Here is a 21,673-nt window from a genome sequence, read left to right as displayed (position 1 = left end):
TGTCATTTTCTACTTCTCAAGAATATCACAAATGAGTTTGTTAGTGCTGAAATATGGGTATTCCATAGGACTGACCACCAGAAGTGTCAATTTTCAGCCTCCAGAAGGCCTTACAAGGCCTTCTGAGTGCTGGGGAGACTGCGTGCAGCTTCTTCAGCCCTCAGAAGGACTGGGGGGGAGGCAGTGGGCATGGGGGGCACTTTCAGGTGAGGGATGGCACCCCTGTGGGTGTGCCCTGAATGGAGCAGTGCCCAGGAATGCACTGACACTATGATTTCTTTTTTTTTTTTATGGTTACCTGTTCTGCATGATGTATAGGGCTGGGAAGAGAACATACTAATTGTTGCCCTGTTAGACTTCCTGTTCTGATACCAGAGAGATGGATGGAATAGCTTGTTAAGGCAAGGATTAGTTTGTTTTAATTGGACAGCCAGTATCTTCACCTTTCTCTGCTAAGTGCAGTTACCAGCGTGCAGAAGGTTCAAAAGCTAAATCTCCATTTTTTTTCCACAGTAAGAATAAGTGCAAACTCTCTTCCTGCTGCTAGTTACAAATGTGGTGTGAGTGGGGGTTACATCACAGGAGCCTCTCTGGGAATGTCCATCAACCAGCAATTCTATTGTGCTGTGTCTCAGAGGGAACAGACCTGCAGGCTACAGCCTGTGTTCCCTAACATAAGGTGTGTCATTGATTTACACGCAATGTCCCTGGACACCCTTTAAAAACCCAGTGACTCATCTCTAGGGAATTTCTTTTGAATACACACAAAGCCAATGAATTGCATTTGTTTGCAGCTGGGTGGAGATGGCCCCTCCTATGCCAAGACATGGGTGATAAAACCTCAGGATAGAAACAAATGTGGTTTTTCTCAGCATAGCGCTAAACTGCATGAGGCTACAGTTTTGTAATATGTTAAGGACAAAATTGCTAAGGCACACACCCTCACTTGGCCTCCACTTTTGTTAGCTGAGATGCGATTCTTTGAGGCTTTTGGCCTTTAGAGTTATTGCCACTCTCTACCTCATGTGTGTCCCAACCCCTCCTCTCAAATAGCAGTGCAGTTACTGTAGATTCTTCTGCCAGAAGTGTAGAGGAAAAATGACTGAATGCTGAAATTGTTGGTAGCTCTTTCTCAGTGTTCCTTGCATTGGCCAAGTTTGGGTTTGGGGGTATGGCAGTGGTTCCACTTCTTTTTGGCTGACAGAGATGGTGGTGCTGGGGGACACCTGTTCAGTGCTCTGGGGATGACATGCAGAGTGCCACAGGGTTCCATTCTGTCCCCCATGCCTTTTAACATCTACATGAAATTGCTGTGCGTGCGGGGATGGGACATCCAGGGATTTGGCATTGGGTGTCATTAGTATGGTGACATACCATACTGGGGAAAGCCCCAGCTTGTGCAATGAATCTAATAGGACCTGCACTTGCAAAATCACTGGCGTGAGTCCAAGCAGCTTCATGTTAACATATCTGGCCCAGGAAGGGGGATGGGATATGGCATGTGCCAGCGCTGCCGATCCTGCCCACTGTCCTCCACCCCTGTGCTGCTCGGAGCAGCACTTACCTGCTCCAGCGTGCACTCCACCTGGTTCTGGCACTGGCGGGACAGTTCAGGCCTTTCTGCTGCACCCCGATCTTCTGTGCTGTTGAAACATGCTTTATAGCATGTTTGTGTGGAGTGAGATGGAGCAGCAGTTGCTGCATTGATGCAGGGTAAGTATAGGATTGCGTTGTTAGTCTCTTCCAGTTGATTCTACCCATGAATCTACAGCTGACTTAATAATCCAGTAACCAGTGTCTTTTTGTTTTATCACAACTTGACTAAAATGTTAAGCATTTCTCAGGAGTATTAAATCAGTCTGCTACTTTATAGGCAATAGATCTAGAAAATTCCTAGTAGCAGGCACTGCTGGAATGTGAACCTTCAAGGTTCAACTGCTTCAAGCCTAGGGGACTCAGAGCCCAGTCCTATCCAACTTTCCAACACCAATGCAGCCACAATGCAGCCCCCAAATAAGGGAACAAATGTCCCCACATTTTGAGGAGGCCTCTGTGACTGCCCCCCAACTGCAAGAAGCAGCACATGCCCCATTGGCATGTCTGCACCAGCCCTGGAAAATTGGATAGGATTGGGCCCTCAGTCTAGTACCCAAGGATGCTAGGATCAAAGTGAAAGCATCTACTACTGCTTCCACAGTCAGGTATGTGACCAGCGATATCTGTTGCCCTGGTTATCAAAGGATCTATTGGCATCTTGTTTGTCAGCAGCTGTGATTCCTTACCTTACCTTAGAAATTTGCTTAAGTCTTTTCCTTTCATGCAGTTCAGTTATTTGCCAACATAATTTCTATTCTTTAAAAATGGATAAAATTATATTTAACTTGTAAGAAGTTATAAAGAAACCGTTCTTCGCTGTGACCTAGAAGAGACCTAGCACAAAATGACAGAATAGGAGAAACTGCAGTATTTGTTGTAACAACTAAATCTGGCTGTAAGTCTTTCAGCTTCTTTTATTCAGTGCCACTTGCCTTGAATGCTATAGGTGTTGGGATAGGCTCCCATTTTCACAGCAGGAAATGTCCTTTCTCAAGGCAGCCACATGTTCCAATGGCTGTTCTAATTCCATGGTGGATAATAAAAGATGGCTGGGGGTGCACTTTTTCATGATGCTCTTGCCTACAAAGCAATAAAATGTGAATGGCAACCTCACCACAGTTGCCTGAGTAACCCTAGACACAATTTAATTGTGGCTTTTAACAGTCATCCTCCTTTGTTGCAGTGAGGCCATGGCCAGACGTGTGGAATTTAAGTCAATACAAGAAAGGCTGACATGGTCAAACCCTGGAAGTTTCTGTTGTTGCAGTTGTGGCCAAAGAGAGTTGCAGCTTCTTCTGCTTTTCTTCATTGTGGTACTCAGGATCCTACATTATTACTTCATCTGACAGTATTCTATCAGATGGGACACATGTCCTCTTATACTTTCCTCCACCTGCAATGTGGTTACTTGCATACAGAGGTTCTGTAGCAATTTATGAGCTTGTATAGGTTTGTATAGCATGCATTGTAATGCATTTTGGGGTGAACTTGAGCAAAGGAAAAAGCCTCTGTACAACCCAGAAGAGGCTGCAGGGAGCTCAGAGGACTGCCTTCAGAATACAGAGGTTTCTCTGCACAGCGGTAGGGGAGGCGATTGGGGGCTTTGTAACAAACATCACCCCTGGGGTAGGGAAGGACCAAGGGAGACCCCCAAACCAGCCAGGACTCAACCCTCCTCCACCACCCTCAAGAGCAATGCTTATTTATTTTTGCTCATTCCAAGCCCCAGGTCCCATCATACATGTCCTTGGTCAATCACTGCACCCAATGTTTTATAAAAGATTTTTATTAAAGCTTAAGGGAGCTTCAGTTGCTCCAAAAAGACATAACTACATGCATCACAATAGCTTTAAAAACAAGAAAGATCTTACCTAAATAAAGGCTAAAACTACCATCTTACAGTCTCAGTATTGCTTCCAATATAATAGCTGTAAGCTCCCTTCCCCCTGCTCTCTCTTTTAAGGCACCCAAGCCCAGGTTTTATTCTTTAAGTTATCAATACCCTACACCTGGTTAACCAACACCCAGCCTAAACCATCTTAAAGGGAAAGGGACTTGCCCCACCCCGTGACAGGCTTTTTTTTTCTTTACTTTCCAGATGTTTTTGAAGTGGGTCCCTGGTATCCATAGAAATTTCAGGTAACTGAAACTACAGGTGCCAGGATCTATGGGTATTGGGACCCACCTGTATTTATAAATTCCTTCATTCTTCCATTTTACTATGGGAAACTGAGGCTAAGATATAATGAATCCAGCCGACTTCAGATCCCTACCCCTTGACCATGCAACACTTCATGCCCAATTAAAACAAATAAAGGGAGACGTTTATAGAACTTATACCAGATCATGAAAAGCTGTGGAACAAATATAAAGCAAAATGAATTTTAGACTGTGAACAGCAGGCTATATTACACTGTCTAGAAGTGCTGGGTTACTTTTCAGTGTGCCAGGTCCCCTTTTGTTTTCAGCATATGCCATTATGCTGATCCAAGATTAAAAGATGCAGATTTTCTCTAAAGTTTTTTATCAGACCCCTAATCCCACATACCTGGGCCTGTCAGAACTACACTTTTTATTAACTTTTTTTTAAAAGATCATTGAAGTCATTCTGTTACAAAACACAAGTAGAATTAAAATTAATACATTTTCCTTTTGCTACCTCATGAATAAGTTCCTGAAGTCAAAGCAAATAGTTCCCATCCTATCTTTACATGTTGAGCTACCTTTTTTCAAAGCAAAATTACTTTCTTTATGCTTGCAGAAAAATGCCTTTAAAAGGGTGAGCAGTTTCTGATATAGTTCTTAAAGACTGGAAAGGATGTGGGTAGGGTTTCTAGAAATCAGCATGTACTTCACTATAGGTCTACCCTCATTTGTCTCCAGTCTGTCTTTCCATTACTATTGCTTCTCTGTATTTTGCTATAATTTTCTCTCTTGAAAGGGGAAAAAACATTCAGAATTTATAAATACTTCTGCCACCAAAACACTCAAATTTATTAAATGTACAATCATGTCCAATGTTCGTAATTCAGTAGCAAACATGGGGTTGCTGACCTTTGGTATGTCTTTAATGCGAAAGTTCTGATTTGCACAATACAAGAGCTTGGTAAGTGTTCAAGTTATCTCATTCCCAATCTATTCTCTGTTGTTCCAATGTGTGTTACAGGAAGTTGTCCCTGATACTTACCTTGAAAATTGATTCAAATTTTTCTGACCTAGAACTGTTAAACTGTGAGTAGAAAACCAGTTCAACTCTCCCACTGAAGTTCAGGATCCCACCATTTCAGTCTTGAGCAACTCTTGAGCAACTAATTCAGCCACATTTACTATTCTTCCAAATATGACACAAAACCTCTGGTCTCTGGGGAATATCTCTACAGCAATGGCTGAGGTGCTTCTCTTGAGATGTCTACCTAATGGGAGTGATGACATTGCTCTGCCAGGGCTGACGTTCTGGCTTTTCTAGATCTAGGGACACCAATTATATTCTGCTGCTTCTTAGAATTGGGGTCAGTTTAACAATCTGGGTCAATTTAATGATCTAACTTTAGGCCGCTGGAGACTGCTGAGAGAGCAGAAGCAAAAACACAGAAAGATTACTCAAAATAGAAAGGGGGGGAGTTGTTATTCACTTGTATTAGTTCATTTAAGATGGACGAAGAAAAAATTGAGGCAATTGGAAAAACAGTGTACTTTAGAAAGATAAGACAGAACAGCATCTGAGAGATTAAAAGGTTTCTAAGCTGCTTAAATCTCCATATAAAAATGAAATGTTTGATATCAGATAGGGCTGACAGGCATGCATATATACCATTAAATGTTCTGAGGCACCATGTAAGAATGCAGCTTCTGCCTGCTGTACGCTTCCTCTATCAGGCTACACACCCCTCCTCTTTGCTTGCTTGGGCCAGTAGGTCTCTAAGGAAGAGCCAAATTGTAGAAAAAAGACTGGTGGACAAATGGGATGGGAAATGCAGTGGCTACAGATTTACTCAGAGCATGCAAATAGTACACACTTTGCACTGTCTGATGACCTGCAGTGATGACAGCCTTTTGTGAAAAACAGGAGAAGAATTGAATAAGACTGTCTTTTTTGACTATGCATATTAAAAGTGGAAAATGCCTTTCAAGTCACAATCAAGTCAGAGCATATGGTTAGTGTGGGCTAAGGCTGCTGTGTCTTCAAGGTTTGCATAGAAAAGTTTTGTCTGGTGAAATTTCACCCCATTACTTCAGCCTTGTGAGACAAGAGGCTTGTGAGACAAGAGCCTTGTGAGACAAGAGACAAGAGACAAAATTTTCCTTTCTGTGCAAAGGAAACTTTAACTCTTAAAGTACAGAAGACCTCTCAAGGACTGAACAACCCTAACAACTCTAATTAATGGGACAATTTGTGAGTAATTACTATTTGTGAATAATGCCAGCATAGGGGTTATCCACTACACCCAGGAAGAGTAGATCTCATAGAGGCATTACAATATAAGGAAATTCTATTGTTATGTACTCGGTTGACATTTATCAAAGTGGTTTTACTTTGTAAGGCTGTAACTGGTTTTAATCTCCTCAAGGAATCCTGGGCTAGCAGGGGGATATTTCGTACCTTTGCTACACAAATTAACAAACCCACTTATTCTATCCTTTTTCAGCTTCCCTCCTATAAAAAAGTAAATGAAATGTAGCTGCTTACATACTTAATCTTGTGTCTAAACTAAGGTTTAAAAATGCAAAATGCAGCTGATAACAAGACTCTTATTCTCACCAAGTCTTTTAACAAAACAAAAAAATAGTGTTTTTCCAAGTAACTCTCTGAAAACCTTAGCTTTGTGTGTCCCGAGAATTATTTTTTGCTTTCACTGGTGTGACTCTCTTTCCCTGAATGCTATTACTTTCTTTTGCACCTAGGTGTTTGTGCACATCTGTGGTGCACATATGCCTTGGCTTCCTTTTTGGGTAGTAAATCTTACTACTGAGTCACTTTCTTTGCCAGCCACATGGAGGCAGAGTCTAAATAAATCCAGACAGCACTCATTAGACATACTGATTCCTTCTATCCAGATCCAGTTTAATCCTTGTAAAGCTAGTTAACTCTCACCTATCTAACATCATTTTAGTAGACAGTGGTTTATATAGAATAACATTTGAATCTGGCTCCCCATTCAGTTAAGAGATTTTTACCAGGTTTTTACCTGGAAGCAAATCCTATTGAGATCAGTGAGAATTATTTCTAAGTAAATGTATTTAGGATTGAGCTATAAAAGGGATAAAGGAACCAGAGTGGACAAAAGAAATCTGAGTAATACCTGTTGTATCTGCTAGTCAGTGAACTTATCAGCTAAGCCCCTGGACATTTTCTGCAAGAGTATAATTTGATAAATAGCATCACCTTGTTAGTTCCCTCTCCCTTCCTCAGTTTTAGAAATAAAATGACCAGATGCCAAGGGGGACAGGACTCCTAGGTCTTCAGCAGTTGTGAAGAAGAGGGAATTTCTGCAAGTTCAGCATTTCTTACTCCTGTGTCAAGGCTATGTGCCAACATTACCTCTTCTACACATTATTCAAAGTACAGAAGCCCTGTCTTCCTTTTCCCCTGGTTGCTCCATAATGTCCCCCCTATCCCTGCTTTCCATAGCTGTAGATTATACATCCCTAGAAATGCCATGAAACCCGTATTTGAAAAATATTCCTAGCAGGAAAAAAATTTATCAGTAAGAGGCATGCAAAAAATGAAAGTAGAGATTAAATGGTACGTTCAACACAGAGTAGCATTACAGACAGGAGAATGTGTGCAACCAGAGAAGAACTGGTTAACCTGGAAGTGGTAGAATGATAATCCACAGATGGTAAATAGGGAGCTTTTCTGCAGCATTCAGCAGCACAATTTCTTAGACATATGGCTGGCTTTTTGTCAGGTGACAAATGCATTAGTACCAGGGCATTTCAGGAAATGTCCCTGTCCCTAGCCTGCCATCCTTAAGCAACAGGGGCCATCGTCTTATCAGTTTCTCTCCTGCGATTTAATCTTTATGGGATTTTGGTATACTGGCCATCAAGATAAGTATGTCTGATAACACGGGTCCAGCAACTGCAGTGAGGCTAATTGGCTGTGGCTGGGAAGCTTTTCTTCCTGTTGGGATGTTTTATCACCCATTTTAATCTAGCCTGATTTAGTTCTCCACCTGCTCTATGTAAATGGGGGCAGCAAGTGAGAGAAAAGCAGGCAAGTGGATCATCTTTGGCTGGACATGTTCAAGAAAATGTTTTAAAAGCCTGCAGAGGAAAAGGAATAATGGTATGAACAGAGTGCAAGTGACTCAAATCATGATATTCACCATGCCTGCTGTTTCTCTTGTCCTCATCCGCTCTGTCACGCACTTGCTCTAAGGAATGCGCCCAGAATTCCAAGGAATACATTTCACCTTTTATTGTGTAGAGCAGCTTTCTTTCTTCTCCCCTTGCTCCTGTTACCACTGATGGAGCACAATATCAGACAGTCCAATCAAGACTGTAAACAGAGGAAATCCTATCTTGATCCCCAGAGAGCAGGGTGAGGGTTTTTTTGTTTTTTTTTTTAATACCACATGGAGCATTCTGGCTGGAACACACAGAAATCTGTTATTTCTGTCATCCCTTCAGACTGCCAGCAGGTTTGTTTGCACAACTGAGAACAGTTCAGACTCCTTGTTGGAAATAAGAAATTGAGAAAGGGGGAACACAAAAGGAGTGGACCGAGAAGTTTGCCTAACAGGCTACAAATGTGTTCCTCTAGGGCTCAGTTCCAGTAATAATATTCATGGGTTGTCTGAGGCAAAGATTGTTCTGAAAATGTGGTTTCTTGGCATAATCCCTGAGTTTGTATTCCTTGTATAGAGAAAAGGTTACTGGGTAGGGTACCATTGCATGTCATGTAAGTCATTTGCCATAACTGGAGTCTGTCCACTGCTTCAGGGAACACAGAACAGTGGAGGACAAGCAATACAATAGATTACACCATTGAGTTAAATAAAATCCATGTTCCATAGGACCAAGCAGTCTGCTGACTTGCCTGCTCTTTTAGGCACTTGAGTAGGACGAACCATACCGCTCTACAAAGCATAGCAGGAAACCTGCCATAAGCAAGACATTGGGCTAGAAATGACCCACTCTTGGAAGTAGGAAAAATCAGAGCTTAAAGCAGATGTTGCTCTCTGACCTATCTGAATAGAATTGTTGCCCAGTATAAGTTTTCCTAAGGAGGTAGTAGCAAAATATTGGGAAATGCGTTTTCTCAGTGTGTTGTCTGAGATACCCTCGGGTGGGGCTTGAAAGGATCCCAGATGTCATCTCATCCAGTGAGTCTTATGAGGACACAGAACTCCACTGCAGCTGATTTATGGTCCAGATAAGTAGCATCCCTGTGATGGACACCCCCCCCCCCGCCCCATGTGCGCTCCTGGACTGCCAAATCCACTAATGGCATCAATAGCCACGTCATGTTGCGGACACCACTGTTTGCTTGGTCTTCTTTTTTCTTTCTCCCTTAGAAACTGCAGCATTTTCTTTTCTCCGCCCCCACCACATACTCTTCCCATCTCAGTTACGCTCTGGAATGCAGTTTTATTTGCCTGATTAGCTAAATCTGTCACTTTGCAGTCAGATTTAGTTCAATAATTGGTAAATCTGAGCTGGTGCTGGAGATGAGCTTCTTGTCTTTTCCTGCATTGCTGCATCACAAAATTAATAGCTGAAGATGCTTTCAGTGACCCTTGCACCAATTTGTTTTTTTTTATTTTGCTTTTGCAATTTGCATCTTGCTTTTTGCGATTTTGCGATTTGCTTTTATGCAAATGCCCAAAGTCTCCGAGCAAAGATGGGAGAACTGGAATGTCTGGTGACAAGGGAAAACATTGACATAGTGGGCATAACGGAAACCTGGTGGAATGCGGAGAATCAGTGGGATACCGCAGTCCCTGGCTATAAACTCTACAGGAGGGACAGGGAGGGGCGTGCTGGAGGTGGGGTGGCCGTTTATGTTAAGGAAGGGATAGAATCCAGCAAAGTAGAGATTGAAGGTGGATCCGACTCCACCGTAGAATATCTGTGGGTTAAATTACCAGGCCTGAGGAGCGATGTAATACTGGGGGCATACTATCGTCCTCCAGACCAGAAATCGGAAGGGGACCTTGAAATGAGGAAACAGATCAGGGAGGTGACAAGGAGGGACAGGGTTGTAATCATGGGGGACTTCAATTATCCTCATATTGACTGGGTCAATTTGTGTTCTGGTCACGAAAAGAAGACCGGATTCCTTGACATGCTAAATGACTGTGCCTTAGGGCAGCTAGTCATGGAGCCCATCAGAGGACAGGTGACTCTGGATTTAATATTGTGCGGTACTCAGGACCCAGTTAGAGATGTCAGTGTTACTGAGCCATCGGGGAACAGTGATCATGCTGCGATCCGTTTCGACATGCACATTGGGGGAAGAATACCAGGCAAATCTCTCACAAAAACCCTTGATTTCCGACAAGCGGACTTCCCTCAAATGAGGAGGCTGGTTAGAAGGAGGTTGAAAGGGAAGGTAAAAAGAGTCCAGTCTCTACAGAGAGCATGGAGGTTGCTCAAATCAACAGTAATAGAGGGCCAGCGGAAGTGTATACCGCAAAGGAAGAAGGGCTCGACTAAGTCCAGGAGGGTGCCCGCATGGCTAACCAGCCAAGTTAGAGAGGCTGTAAAGGGCAAGAAAGCTTCCTTCCATAAATGGAAGTCTTGCCCTAATGAGGAGAATAAAAAGGAACATAAACAGTGGCAAAAGAAATGTAAGAACATGATACGGGAGGCCAAGAGAGACTATGAGGAACACATGGCCAACATTAAGGGGAATAATAAAAGCTTCTTCAAATATGTTAGAAGCAGGAAACCCGCCAGAGAAGCGGTTGGCCCTCTGGATGGTGAGGGAGGGAAAAGGGAGATAAAAGGAGACTTAGAGATGGTGGAGAAATTAAATTTGTATCTGTCTTCATGGCAGAAGACCTCGGGCAGATACTGCTGCCCGAACGGCCCCTCCTGACCAAGGAATTAAGTCAGATAGAGGTTAAAAGAGAAGAGGTTAAAAAGAGAAGAGGTTAAAAGAGAAGATGTTTCAGACCTCATTGATAAATTAAAGATCAATAAGTCACCGGGCCCTGATGGCATCCACCCTAGAGTTATTAAGGAATTGAAGAATGAAGTTGCTGATCTCTTGACTAAAATATGCAACTTGTCCCTAAAAGCGTCCACGGTGTCAGAAGATTGGAGGATAGCAAATGTCACACCAATCTTTAAAAGGGAAAGTGGGGGACCCGGGAAACTATAGGCCAGTCAGCCTAACATCTATACCGGGTAAGATGGTGGAATGCCTCATCAAAGATAGAATCTCAAAACACATAGACAAACAAACCTTGCTGAGGGAGAATCAGCATGACTTCTATAAGGGTAAGTCTTGCCTCACAAACCTTATAGAATTCTTTGAAAAGGTCAACAGGCTTGTGGATGCGGGAGAACCCATAGACATTATATATCTGGACTTTCAGAAGGCGTTCGACACAGTCCCTCACCAAAGGCTACTAAAAAAACTCCACAGTCAGGGAATTAGAGGGCAGGTGTTCTCATGGATTGAGAACTGGTTGAAGACCAGGAAACAGAGAGTGGGTGTCAATGGGCAATTTTCACAATGGAGAGAGGTGAAAAGCGGTGTGCCCCAAGGATCTGTCATGGGACCGGTGCTTTTCAACCTCTTCATAAATGACCTGGAGACAGGGGTGAGCAGTGAGGTGGCTAAGTTTGCATACGACACCAAACTGGTGAAGACCAGAAGTGATTGTGAGGAGCTCCAGAAGGATCTCTCCAGACTGGCAGAATGGGCTGCGAAATGGCAGATGCGCTTCAATGTCAGTAAGTGTAAAGTCATGCACATTGGGGCAAAAAATCAAAACTTCACATATAGGCTGATGGGTTCTGAGCTGTCTGTGGCAGATCAGGAGAGAGATCTTGAGGTGGTGGTGGACAGGTCGATGAAAGTGTCGACCCAGTGTGCGGTGGCAGTTAAGAAGTTGAATTCTATGCTTGGGATCATTAGAAAAGGTATTGAGAACAAAACGGCTAGTATTATAATGCCGTTGTACAATTCGATGGTAAGGCCACACCTGGAGTATAGTGTCCAGTTCTGGTCACCGCCTCTCAAAAAAGACGTAGTGGAAATGGAAAAGGTGCAAAAGAGAGCGACTAAGATGATTACGGGGCTGGGGCACCTTCCTTATGAGGAAAGGCTACGGCGTTTGGGCCTCTTCAGCCTAGAAAAGAGACGCCTGAGGGGGGACATGATTGAGACATACAAAATTATGCAGGGGATGGACAGAGTGGACAGAGAGATGCTCTTTACACTCTCACATAACACCAGAACCAGGGGACATCCACTAAAATTGAGTGTTGGGAGAGTTAGAGCAGACAAAAGAAAATATTTATTTACTCAGCATGTGGTTGATCTGTGGAACTCCTTGCCACAGGTTGTGGTGATGGTATCCGGCCTGGACGCCTTTAAAAGGGAATCGGACAAGTTTCTGGAGGAAAAATCCATTACGGGTTACAAGCCATGATATGTATGTGTAACCTCTTGATTTTAGAAATGGGCTATGTCAGAATTCCAGATGCAAGGGAGGGCACCAGGATGAGGTCTCTTGTTATCTGGAAGCTGAAGCACCCATAGATAAAAGATCACTACTGTATGCAGCTTTTCTAAACTTGGTCCCTGTGCCTGTTAGCAAGCACTTGGCATTCACTTTCCAGCTGTCAGTTTCTGTCAGCTGAACAAGATGCCTATCTGTTGAAGTCCCTGTTTGGGAATTTCCTCACTCCTTCCAACAGCACATCTTAAGTCCCCTTATAAAACAGTGGAATTTAGTCTTGGAATTTTTTGTTATATTTCTAATCCAATTGATTTTATGTCTGGTGTTTTGCTATTTCTTTTAGATCAGTAGTGCTTGAACTCTTGAAGTGGCTCTTGCCTTAAACTCTCTATGAATATCTGAATGCCAATGCTGAAAGCATGTAAGGTTTAAAGAGATGCTGGTAGCCTCTCAGTTTGCATGACCTGTTTAGTGACCTTGTGAGGCAAAGGATTTGTCACTGTGATGCATGAAGATGCTGATAAGAAGTTGTAAACACAACTCTGACAAGCAATTTCCAGGACCTGTGATCCTGATTTTACCACTTTGGAGAAAGTTGTTGTTGGTTTGTATCTACCAGGCAGGGGATCCAACTCCCATTCAAAGATGATGAGGGGAATTCTAGGAGGTTTCTCCTTATCCTTCTGGAAAACAGAGTGCGCATCCTCTTGACCTCAGCTCTGCCCCTGCTGCTCACTCCCTGCCAGCCATGGCACGAGATAGCGATTAGCTGTCTTCATGGCCCAGTAATAACCATGTCTGAAATGTTCTGCATGATTAACCTATTAGATACAGTACAGCTCCCAGCATTTTCAAGCTCAGCTTCTGTTTGTTTTCTAGCATCTAGAAAAAAATAGATGAAATGGAAAGGGAATTAACCTTGGAGATGTAAGCTGTGGCAGTGTATCATTTGGGGGTTCAAATACAGAAGCATAGAACAAAATGATATAAATAGTGGAAGTCGTCAGCTTAGGGGGTACATGTTTTTAGCGCAGGGCACATTAAGGGTTTAAGGCTGCTCTCTCTCCCCTGAAAATTCCCCCCATTTCTAGTCAGAGTAAATAAGCCACGTTGTGGGATTTGCAGGGGAGAATTAGCAGGCAGGAAAAGGGCACTCTCTCCCACCCAATACTTCTCCCATGCAAATATCCACCCCCTCATTAGTTTTACAAGGCAAAAGCAAGAAACCAATATTTGCCTCATACTATGCAGTTCCACCCCAATTTCCATTTATGGAAGAGATCTGAATACAGTTCTGTCTTTTGAAATCCTTCCTCTTAGTCAGGAGTTACAAGTTCTATCTGGCATATAAACAGGTCGCTAAAAGCTCAACCACAGCTTGTCCGAACAGTCCTTTAAGAAGAAGTTCTGAGAAAAAGCCAGACCCTTGTAATGTCTTTTCTGTCACTCTGTCTGTTTTGTATATGGAACATGTACATGTACATGTTCATTGTATGTGCACAACTGCTGCCTCCAGTGAAATGAATGGGATGGGGTGAACACTGGATATACATTGAAGATCTGCATGAATGTGTTAGGTTAAACTGAAGGTTTTTATTACTTTTGTTCATTATGCAAGTATGCAAGATATGGTCTTACTTTAGTTGGTTACATGTGTCTGGTTTGGAAACAAAGAAAACATGTCTGAATGGGCAGCAGAATTCCCACATTGGCTTCCATATTTTACGGTGCCATGTTGAATATTCTGAAGGTGGCAGATCTTAATTTTATATTCAACGGTATATGTCCAAGATCTTTTTTTTTTTTTCTTCAGATCAGTTGATTAAAAATAAAATTTGTCCTCTAATTGTAGAATAACAGACTCCCCACCCCCCAACACACACACACAATTATGTGTTGAAGGGACAGTCTGCTATCCCACTCTTTAAGCACCCTATGAAAACCATCATTATGGTTAAAGTGTTGAGGCATTTAATCCTTGATATATGAACTTCTCTGTATGCACCCCAAGTGTTTGAAACCCTGTCCTGTTTTACCTCTCTAATCGTTTGTTCTAATATTATTTTGTTACATCTATATTTTGTAGCATACTGTATTTTGCTATGTTAATCACTTTGTTTCTACTTCTTGTTTGAAAGCACTACTGTATATAAATATTTTTAAGAAGAATAGATACCCAGTCCTATCCCCTGCCATGCTGAAGCATGCAGCCATGCCATGAAGGTGAATGCTGCATGCTGTGGTGGTGGTGGTGGGGTGATCAAGAGGCCTGCGAAAAGTAAGGGCAGACATTTTTCCCTTACTCTGTTTAGGCCCCCGATGGCTTATGGGACTTCTCAGACGACTGCCAGCTACAGTATATAACTGGCATAAGTCTAAGGAGAACCAGGAAGCAGAGTGAGTGGAGCAAGCTGAAAAATGAGGCACAAGATCTGGTATGCACAACTGCTGCCAGATTCACCTCCTCGCTCCCTGACACAATCCCCCAAACACCCTGTTACTCCCCCTCCCTGTGGGGAGTACGTCAGTGGTCGTGGCTGGGTGCTCCAGTGGCACATGCACATGGTTGTCAACCATTTGTACTGGCAGCTGCATAGCACCCTTCATCACTGCATCTGCAGTGCCAATGGATAGGGCTTTCTGATCCCATCAGTGGAATCCCATCAGTGGAAGGCCTAGAGGATTGGGCCCTAAGAATAATATATCCCATCTTTCTTCCATCATGGAACCTAAGAACATTTTGTGCATTCCAGTTTGTTGCCTATCCAACTGCTGTCCAGATTGCCTTAGTATCAGCAAGGTGGTTGTATGACCCTGCCCTGGGACTTGAATATTCTTGTATCATTCTTTAGACTAGCCATTTTCAACCACTGTGCCATGGCACATTGGTGTGCCATGGATTGTCAGCAGGTGTGCCATGGGAGTTTGGGGGAGGATCATTTGTTAATAGGGTCACTGGGGGATGTGAGCCCCTTCTGTCAGTGTAGTGTGCCTGGTCAATTGTCAAAAAACTGATAAGTGTTCCTTGACAATTTTAGTGCTTTGTCAGTGTGCCATGAGATGAAAAAGGTTGAAAATCACTGCTTTAGACTGATGAAAAGTACTCCCTTATTCAGAATTGTATCAAAATTTGCGTGTGTGTTTGTAGTGGAAGCTTGCACACAGCAAGTTCTTGACATGCTGGCTTAGCATGGCATGGCCTCTGTGATCAGAGCTGTAAGGCCCCAGATGGAGATGTAGAAACCTGTGCCAAGACAGTGATTGACTTTTTTTCTTTTCTTTTTTTCCTCTCCTTTACCTATCATTTACCTCTCTTCTTTACCTATCATTCCACCCCTACTCCTCACCCTTGCAGTCCTGGACACACAATATCCAGCGGGAGAAGGAATTCCTACGAAAGCTGGTGAAAGCGCGAATAATCACAGACCTTACCAGTGGAATCTGAGGAGGCACAGCCACTGTGCTGAAGGGCACAGCCAAAAGCATACAGCTGAGGACAAGGGCAGCAAGAGGTCCTTGGCAAGAATCCCAGCTTCTTAGAGACGCACAGTGCTCTTGGAAAGTCTCTCTCACTTGCTCTGCTGGGAAATTGGTCTGAGAGGGCAGGTCCCACACTCGGAACAGCAGGTGGAGCTTCTCTTTGAGATGGGACATCGCTGGAAAGAACAAAGATAGGCCAGTGAAACAAAACAAATTGTGCCAAATGGGAACAGGAGCCATGCCAATGGCAATAGTGGTTGAATGTACAACATATTATTTTTTATGAAGAGACTTTTGAGAAGCACATGAATATATATCAAGGTGCAAAATGGAACCTGGATTGTGCACAGGCTTCATGGGACACCTAACCTCACACTGCACTTCGCCTGGCCTCTGTGCCAGCCATGGCCCTTTTGCAGGGTCTGAGTCCGTCCAAGACTTGTCTGTTGTCGGTGCTGCTATAATTCAATGGTATTGAGGTCTGTTTTTGCCCTAGATGGAGCAATTGAGAGGCCTGTTGGATCTGCAGACTCCTTGCTTCTCATGGGGCAGCCACTGCTGCCAACATTCACCTGGCTGCTTCTTCAGCCACTACTCACACAGCTCATGTCATTATGTTGAGGGATTTCTACTTGTCTTTCAAGTTGCTCACAGACCGTATTGGGAAAGACCCCAAGATTTTGTTTCGGTGGCATCTGCATCATGGCGTTGAAGATACCTGTACTTTGGTTTTGATTTGGAGGGGGGAATAATTTATTTTTGAATCAAGTCTTAAGATATGAAAAGTCATCAGTGTTAGCAACGAATGGTGCCAGAAATGTTTCACTAATGTTATTGTGCTCTTGTTTTAAGTGACTATTACCTTGATAGTGTTTTAGCCCCTGTGGAAACAGTGGTAGAAATTATCTGGTGGGCAACTACCTTGTTGCTTGTTTGCCTTCACGTGTCAGGCGTTTTTTCTCAATCTGTTTCCAAATCTTTCTGCATCATTTTTAAGGAGATGGGTGCATTTTTTGCTCCTACCCTTTGATGCAGTATTTGGACAAGTGTTCTATTTGTGTTGGAAAGATCAGAAATATATTGTGCAAAGTGACCAAACTGTGGAGAGGGTGAAGTGACGTCACTTGTCTGGGGTTCTTTGCATCCAAGAGGCACTCTTGGGCACTATTACTTCCTCCAATCCTAACATAGGAACAGATTATGAAGCCCAACAGAACATTTAATGAATTCACTTGCCTTTCCTTAAATGGATTGGAATGACAGCCTGAACAAATCAACCCTACTCTCCTCATGCAGATAGACCTGAAGGGTCTGTATATGCCAAGGGCGCCCATCTGCAGTGTGGGTCGGTGTTTTGCAGTGTTCAGTGTCCCAAGCAGTATTGGGATGCTGTTAACAAGGGCACTGTGCACTCTACTTTATGAGCAAATGAAGATGTAATAGCTAGACTATTTTCTTAATTTTTTTCAGGGACATTTGAAAAAGTAAGAACCTAGGTATAGAATGGTGCAACTGCAACATGACACAAGAGCTAAGCTCTGCTGATCCTCTGCTGGAGTATAGCTCAAGGCTGTGAGTAGGGATCCAGGATGGTGGCATTTCCCTTTTTCACTAACCTAATGTACACAACAGTCTGGTGAGGGTTGAGCCTAGCTGTGCTTCCTTAGCATGCAGCTTTTGTTGAATATGCTTCAAAGTGTTTTTGGGCTGAGTAGTGAATCCTCATAAGCTGGATGACTGCTCTGTTTGTTAACCCTCATGACCATTGACCTACTGTATCCAACAATGAATAGTAAGGTGTGGAGTACTGACCTTGTAGCCAGACGTTCTCTACACAACACATAATGTATGGAAATTTCTGCTGTGGGCTGTGGTGATGGCCTCTAGCTTAGATGGCTTTGGATTAGATAAATCCTTGAAAAACAGATCAGTGAGTTGTGATAGCTACACAGAATCTACAGATTTAGCATCAGTATACAGCTGAATACCAACTGATAAGGAGCAACAGCACAGAAGACTGTTGCCTGCATGTCCTTTTTGGAGGTACTAGATGAGCAACTGTGGGAAACACAGTGCTGGATTAAATGAACCTTTGGTTAGTTCCAAGAGGTCTCTTTCCTTATTCATATGAAACTGACCCAATGAACTTCAGTTCTATTCCAATCCACTACCCATAAGTTATGTAAGTTAGCCTTCTGACTTGGCACAGGACTTCCACAAGGAGGACATGGCAATGGGAAGTGTGTGGTTGCAGAAGTAAAAAATAGGAGCTCCTGCACAGGCTTTGGAAGTAATGTACTTGCCTTGTCCAGTTGTCTGGAATAAGGCAGCTGCAGCACCAGGTTGAGTTTTGTTTACCTACTGCTGTGTATGTGGTTATGCATTTCTTGTTCTGTGTCTATGCAAATATGTATCAGAGAGAGAGAGGTGTGTGTCATTTCGAGGGTGCAATCACTGTTAATGCAGCTGACCATCCAATTTCCAGCTGTCAATATAGAAGGATCTATAGATCTAAAACTATAGGAGAATCCCAATATAGATTTAGCAGATGTGTGGGGAGAACACCTGCTAGGGGTTGCTCACAGATAGGAAACATAGAGCAGGTATATGAGTGAGATAAGGAGGCAAACAAAAGGAAATTCTGGATTTGGCAGACCTCTAGGTGGAAGCAAAGTGACACAACCAAGTTACCAACAGCAGGCTCAGGGTCCATTTATACTGGCTTTTTTATAGTTGTAAAGACACTTCACTGTGCCCGTTGAGCTTATCCAATCCGTGCAAGATACCCTGTGCTCTTGTTTGGCATATGTTAATTTCCCATCTATCCAGACAGCAGGTGGCAATGAAAGTGGCGTCATAGACACACACCAGCAATGTACTTCACCTGGAGGAAACACTGTGGCAGCCACATCAAACCTCCCCCCCCCCGTGCTGTTCCTACATGGGAGCAAAAGAAGATACTGTGCACATAGTTACTGCTGCACCAACCCAAAGGTTTTAGATTGAATTTTTTAATGAGGTAATCCCATTTTTCACAGGAATAAGTGTTTTGGATAAAAAATGATAGTTGCCCTCATTTCTTTTATCTGATCATATTTTTTCCCCAAATTGTTTGGAGTGAACCTTTGATCTCTCTCCTTCCACCAAAGCCAGTTCAGCTCTTCCAAGATATGCAAAGCACATACAAGCTTTTCCCTCAATATCATCAGCTTGATGGTATTTTTAAGAATGTCTGCTTTGTCCATTCTCTAGCTCCCTATGCTCTTGTTTAATAGGCTGGCTCAGCTTTCTACACTGTTAGTTGCAAACCTTTCCATGGTTTGATTTAGTTCATTTGAGTTATTGTTTTCTGCTCCACTAAACTTCCAGGTTCTGTTTTCAGAAACTGTACACCTTGGGTTTGTTAAGCATGTACCAACACGTATGTCCATCCATATTTTATCTGCTCAGATCCCTCTTGTGAGTAGGATGGGAAAGGCCTTGGAGAGTAGGTCATGACTTGCACTCAAGTTTCACCAAGACAGGCCACCTCACTTCAAATTGGAACCAAGTCTTTTTCTTTCACCCTCTGTTTCCCTTGCGGCTGGCTTTGCTGTTATCTCTTCTAAAACACCACTTTTTAATTGGTGGAAATAGCAGGAAATAGACATGTACAACGAACAACCAATCTTACAGAGTTCGAGAAGAAACATCACCTCCACATTAATGACTGAGATCATTCCAAGGTAGCATTACAGAAATTTATGGAAAACATGCAGTTCCCTTCATTGCCATACACAGTCTGGATGGCTGTTCTGATAATGCCAAAGAGACCATGAATGAGTCACATTTGGGGAGGCAGAGTACCATCACACTAAGCATTGTTGGGTCTCCCATTGATAATCAAGCCATACAGTCATGCCACACAGACAGCAGGGCTATAATGTGAATTTGTTAAGAGGCACTCTCAGTGGATTAAAAAGATGCTCTTGCTGGTTTCTGTGCTACATGGCACTGTGTTGGGCTTCTCATTCTCCTGCCTTGAGTTTAAGGATTACCCAGGCTCTTCCCCAGATAGTGCCAGGTGTGTTTGCTGATGTTGGAAATGGTGCTATTGTCATTTTTGCAGATGTGATGAAGAGTGATAGGAGATGCCCTCTCTTCTAATCTGTGTCACAAAAAACCTCTGCTGTTCTAGTACTGTTGGATGTCAGCTGCCTCTCAGTGCATGCCCTTTCCATCCAGGTTGCCATGTATCTTGCTAGGGCAGTCAAATTGGAGAAGTGTCTGAAGACTAAAAGCTCTCGCTTCCCTCAATCCACCCCCCCCTTCCTGTGCTAAGGTTGCTTTTCTCTTCTGAGAGAAGAAAAAATAAAAACAGTCGGTGTTTGTTTGCATATGTTGATTCAGTTGCTCATATGCAAAAGTAAAATATAGTATTCATTTTATTTTATAATCTTTATTTGATTCAGCTTCACAAAAACTCTCTGGTGTAGGTCATTATCATTCCCATTTTTAAGAGCTGTCATCAAGTTAAAGAAATCTTAGTCACTCCTATATGGTTTAGTAAATTTAGTATTTAAATTTCCATATGCATAAAAACCATAACCCTGAAGCAAAAAAAAAAATCATACTTTGTTTTTTGATAATGCATATGTGCATCCTCTGAGAAGAGGTATTCTGTTTGAAGGAAAGAAAGGAATACATCTTTCAAGACATGCTTCCATCTGCAATTTTTATAACTATTTGTATTAAAGTAAAAAAAATCTACCCAGTTAATTGGGTCACCTTTTTATTCAATCAGAATCTTTTTAACCTATTTGTCTGACTACTTACTTGGTTAGAGGTTGCCGCCCTACATTTTGCAAATAGGGAATGGAAGCAGGGAGAGAATGACTTGCCTCAGGCAATCCAGTTATACATTGGGATGATGAACATACAGCAGAGCAGATATGAAGGTTTGAAAGGAGGAAGTGTTTTTCCTGCTGCTTCTGTTGCTCACTGCCTTCCTTTTGCCGTGGAGACTGCTGAACTCTCTGGTGGCTTGTACTGGAAGCAGTCACTGCTGTCTACTATTTGTCTGGTGATCTTGGCTGGAATTTCAACACTGTTGCCTTCAGGCATTTTCTGTGAAAACTGACATTGTATGTGACAATTGCTATGTTTGAGGCCAGTTCAATTTTTGCAACTATTTCCTCAGTGTCAGAATCTTCATTTTACATGTTGTTTTGTACACTCCATTGAAAGTGTGGCAGATCCTTTTCCAAGCAGCAACTTTGTTGCCCTAGTGAGCATACAGCTCTTGGAGATGGGCTAGTCAAATGCTTCTCCACTCCCACTGAGCCTCAGCAGGAGAAGCTTTTCCAGGATATTCACTACCCGCCATCTGCCCTGGCACCGACTGTGCTGTGAACATTGTCATTCTATATATCATTTGAAGAGCTCTGGGCCTTTGTTGGCACTGTCGACAGAGAGACTGAACCAGATTGCAATGGATGGTGAAGAGGCCCACTCTGTTGATGGGCTTGTGAAGAAGTATTAGAACATGCAGAGTTTATTAATAGTGTAGTTTCTATTGTTTGAACTTTCCTTGTAGTTAAGGAAGAGAAAATGGGATGTGTGAGCCCCCAAGTCGCTTGTGACTTATTCATATCATGGAAGCAATAAAACTATAAAAAAGAGTGTTCCAAGTCTCTTTTCCTCCATCTCCCTGTATTCTCCCAAGTAGATCTGAAGGGTGGGTGCCTACAGTAGGTTTTATTCTTCCACTCACTTTCATAGATTCCTCAAACAGCTGCTGTAGTCATAACAAGAAGCAACACCTGAGTTATAAAGAGTAATTCCTATGGGAGCAGAGTTTAGAGCATCCTTCCTATGATAATTTTTTCCAGAGAAGAACTAATTGGTAAAAGGGGTACTTTTTAAGCAGTTAATAAAGGTCTGGTTCACATGACCCAACAGATCAAAGCACACTTCCT

At 42.8% G+C, this 21,673-nt stretch overlaps 1 protein-coding gene across 4 annotated transcripts in view; it reads left to right on the top strand.

The window, feature by feature from the left end:
- Nucleotides 1–21,379, top strand: part of ST3GAL3 (ST3 beta-galactoside alpha-2,3-sialyltransferase 3) — a 236,055-nt gene extending 214,676 nt beyond the window's left edge. For all 4 annotated transcript variants that reach the window (XM_066623644.1, XM_066623643.1, XM_066623641.1 and 1 more), the window contains one exon: nt 15,592–21,379. In XM_066623644.1, coding sequence (XP_066479741.1) covers nt 15,592–15,681 — 90 coding nt within the window. In that variant the 3' untranslated portion in view covers nt 15,682–21,379. The remainder of the gene's footprint in view (nt 1–15,591) is intronic.
- The last annotated feature ends 294 nt before the right edge of the window (nt 21,380–21,673 follow it).

The sequence above is a fragment of the Tiliqua scincoides genome, chromosome 4 (genome assembly GCF_035046505.1).
Source record: "Tiliqua scincoides isolate rTilSci1 chromosome 4, rTilSci1.hap2, whole genome shotgun sequence".
Classification (NCBI taxonomy): Eukaryota; Metazoa; Chordata; class Lepidosauria; order Squamata; family Scincidae; genus Tiliqua; species Tiliqua scincoides.
Note: the sequence above shows the minus strand (reverse complement) of the source record. Positions and strands in the feature narration are given on the sequence as shown.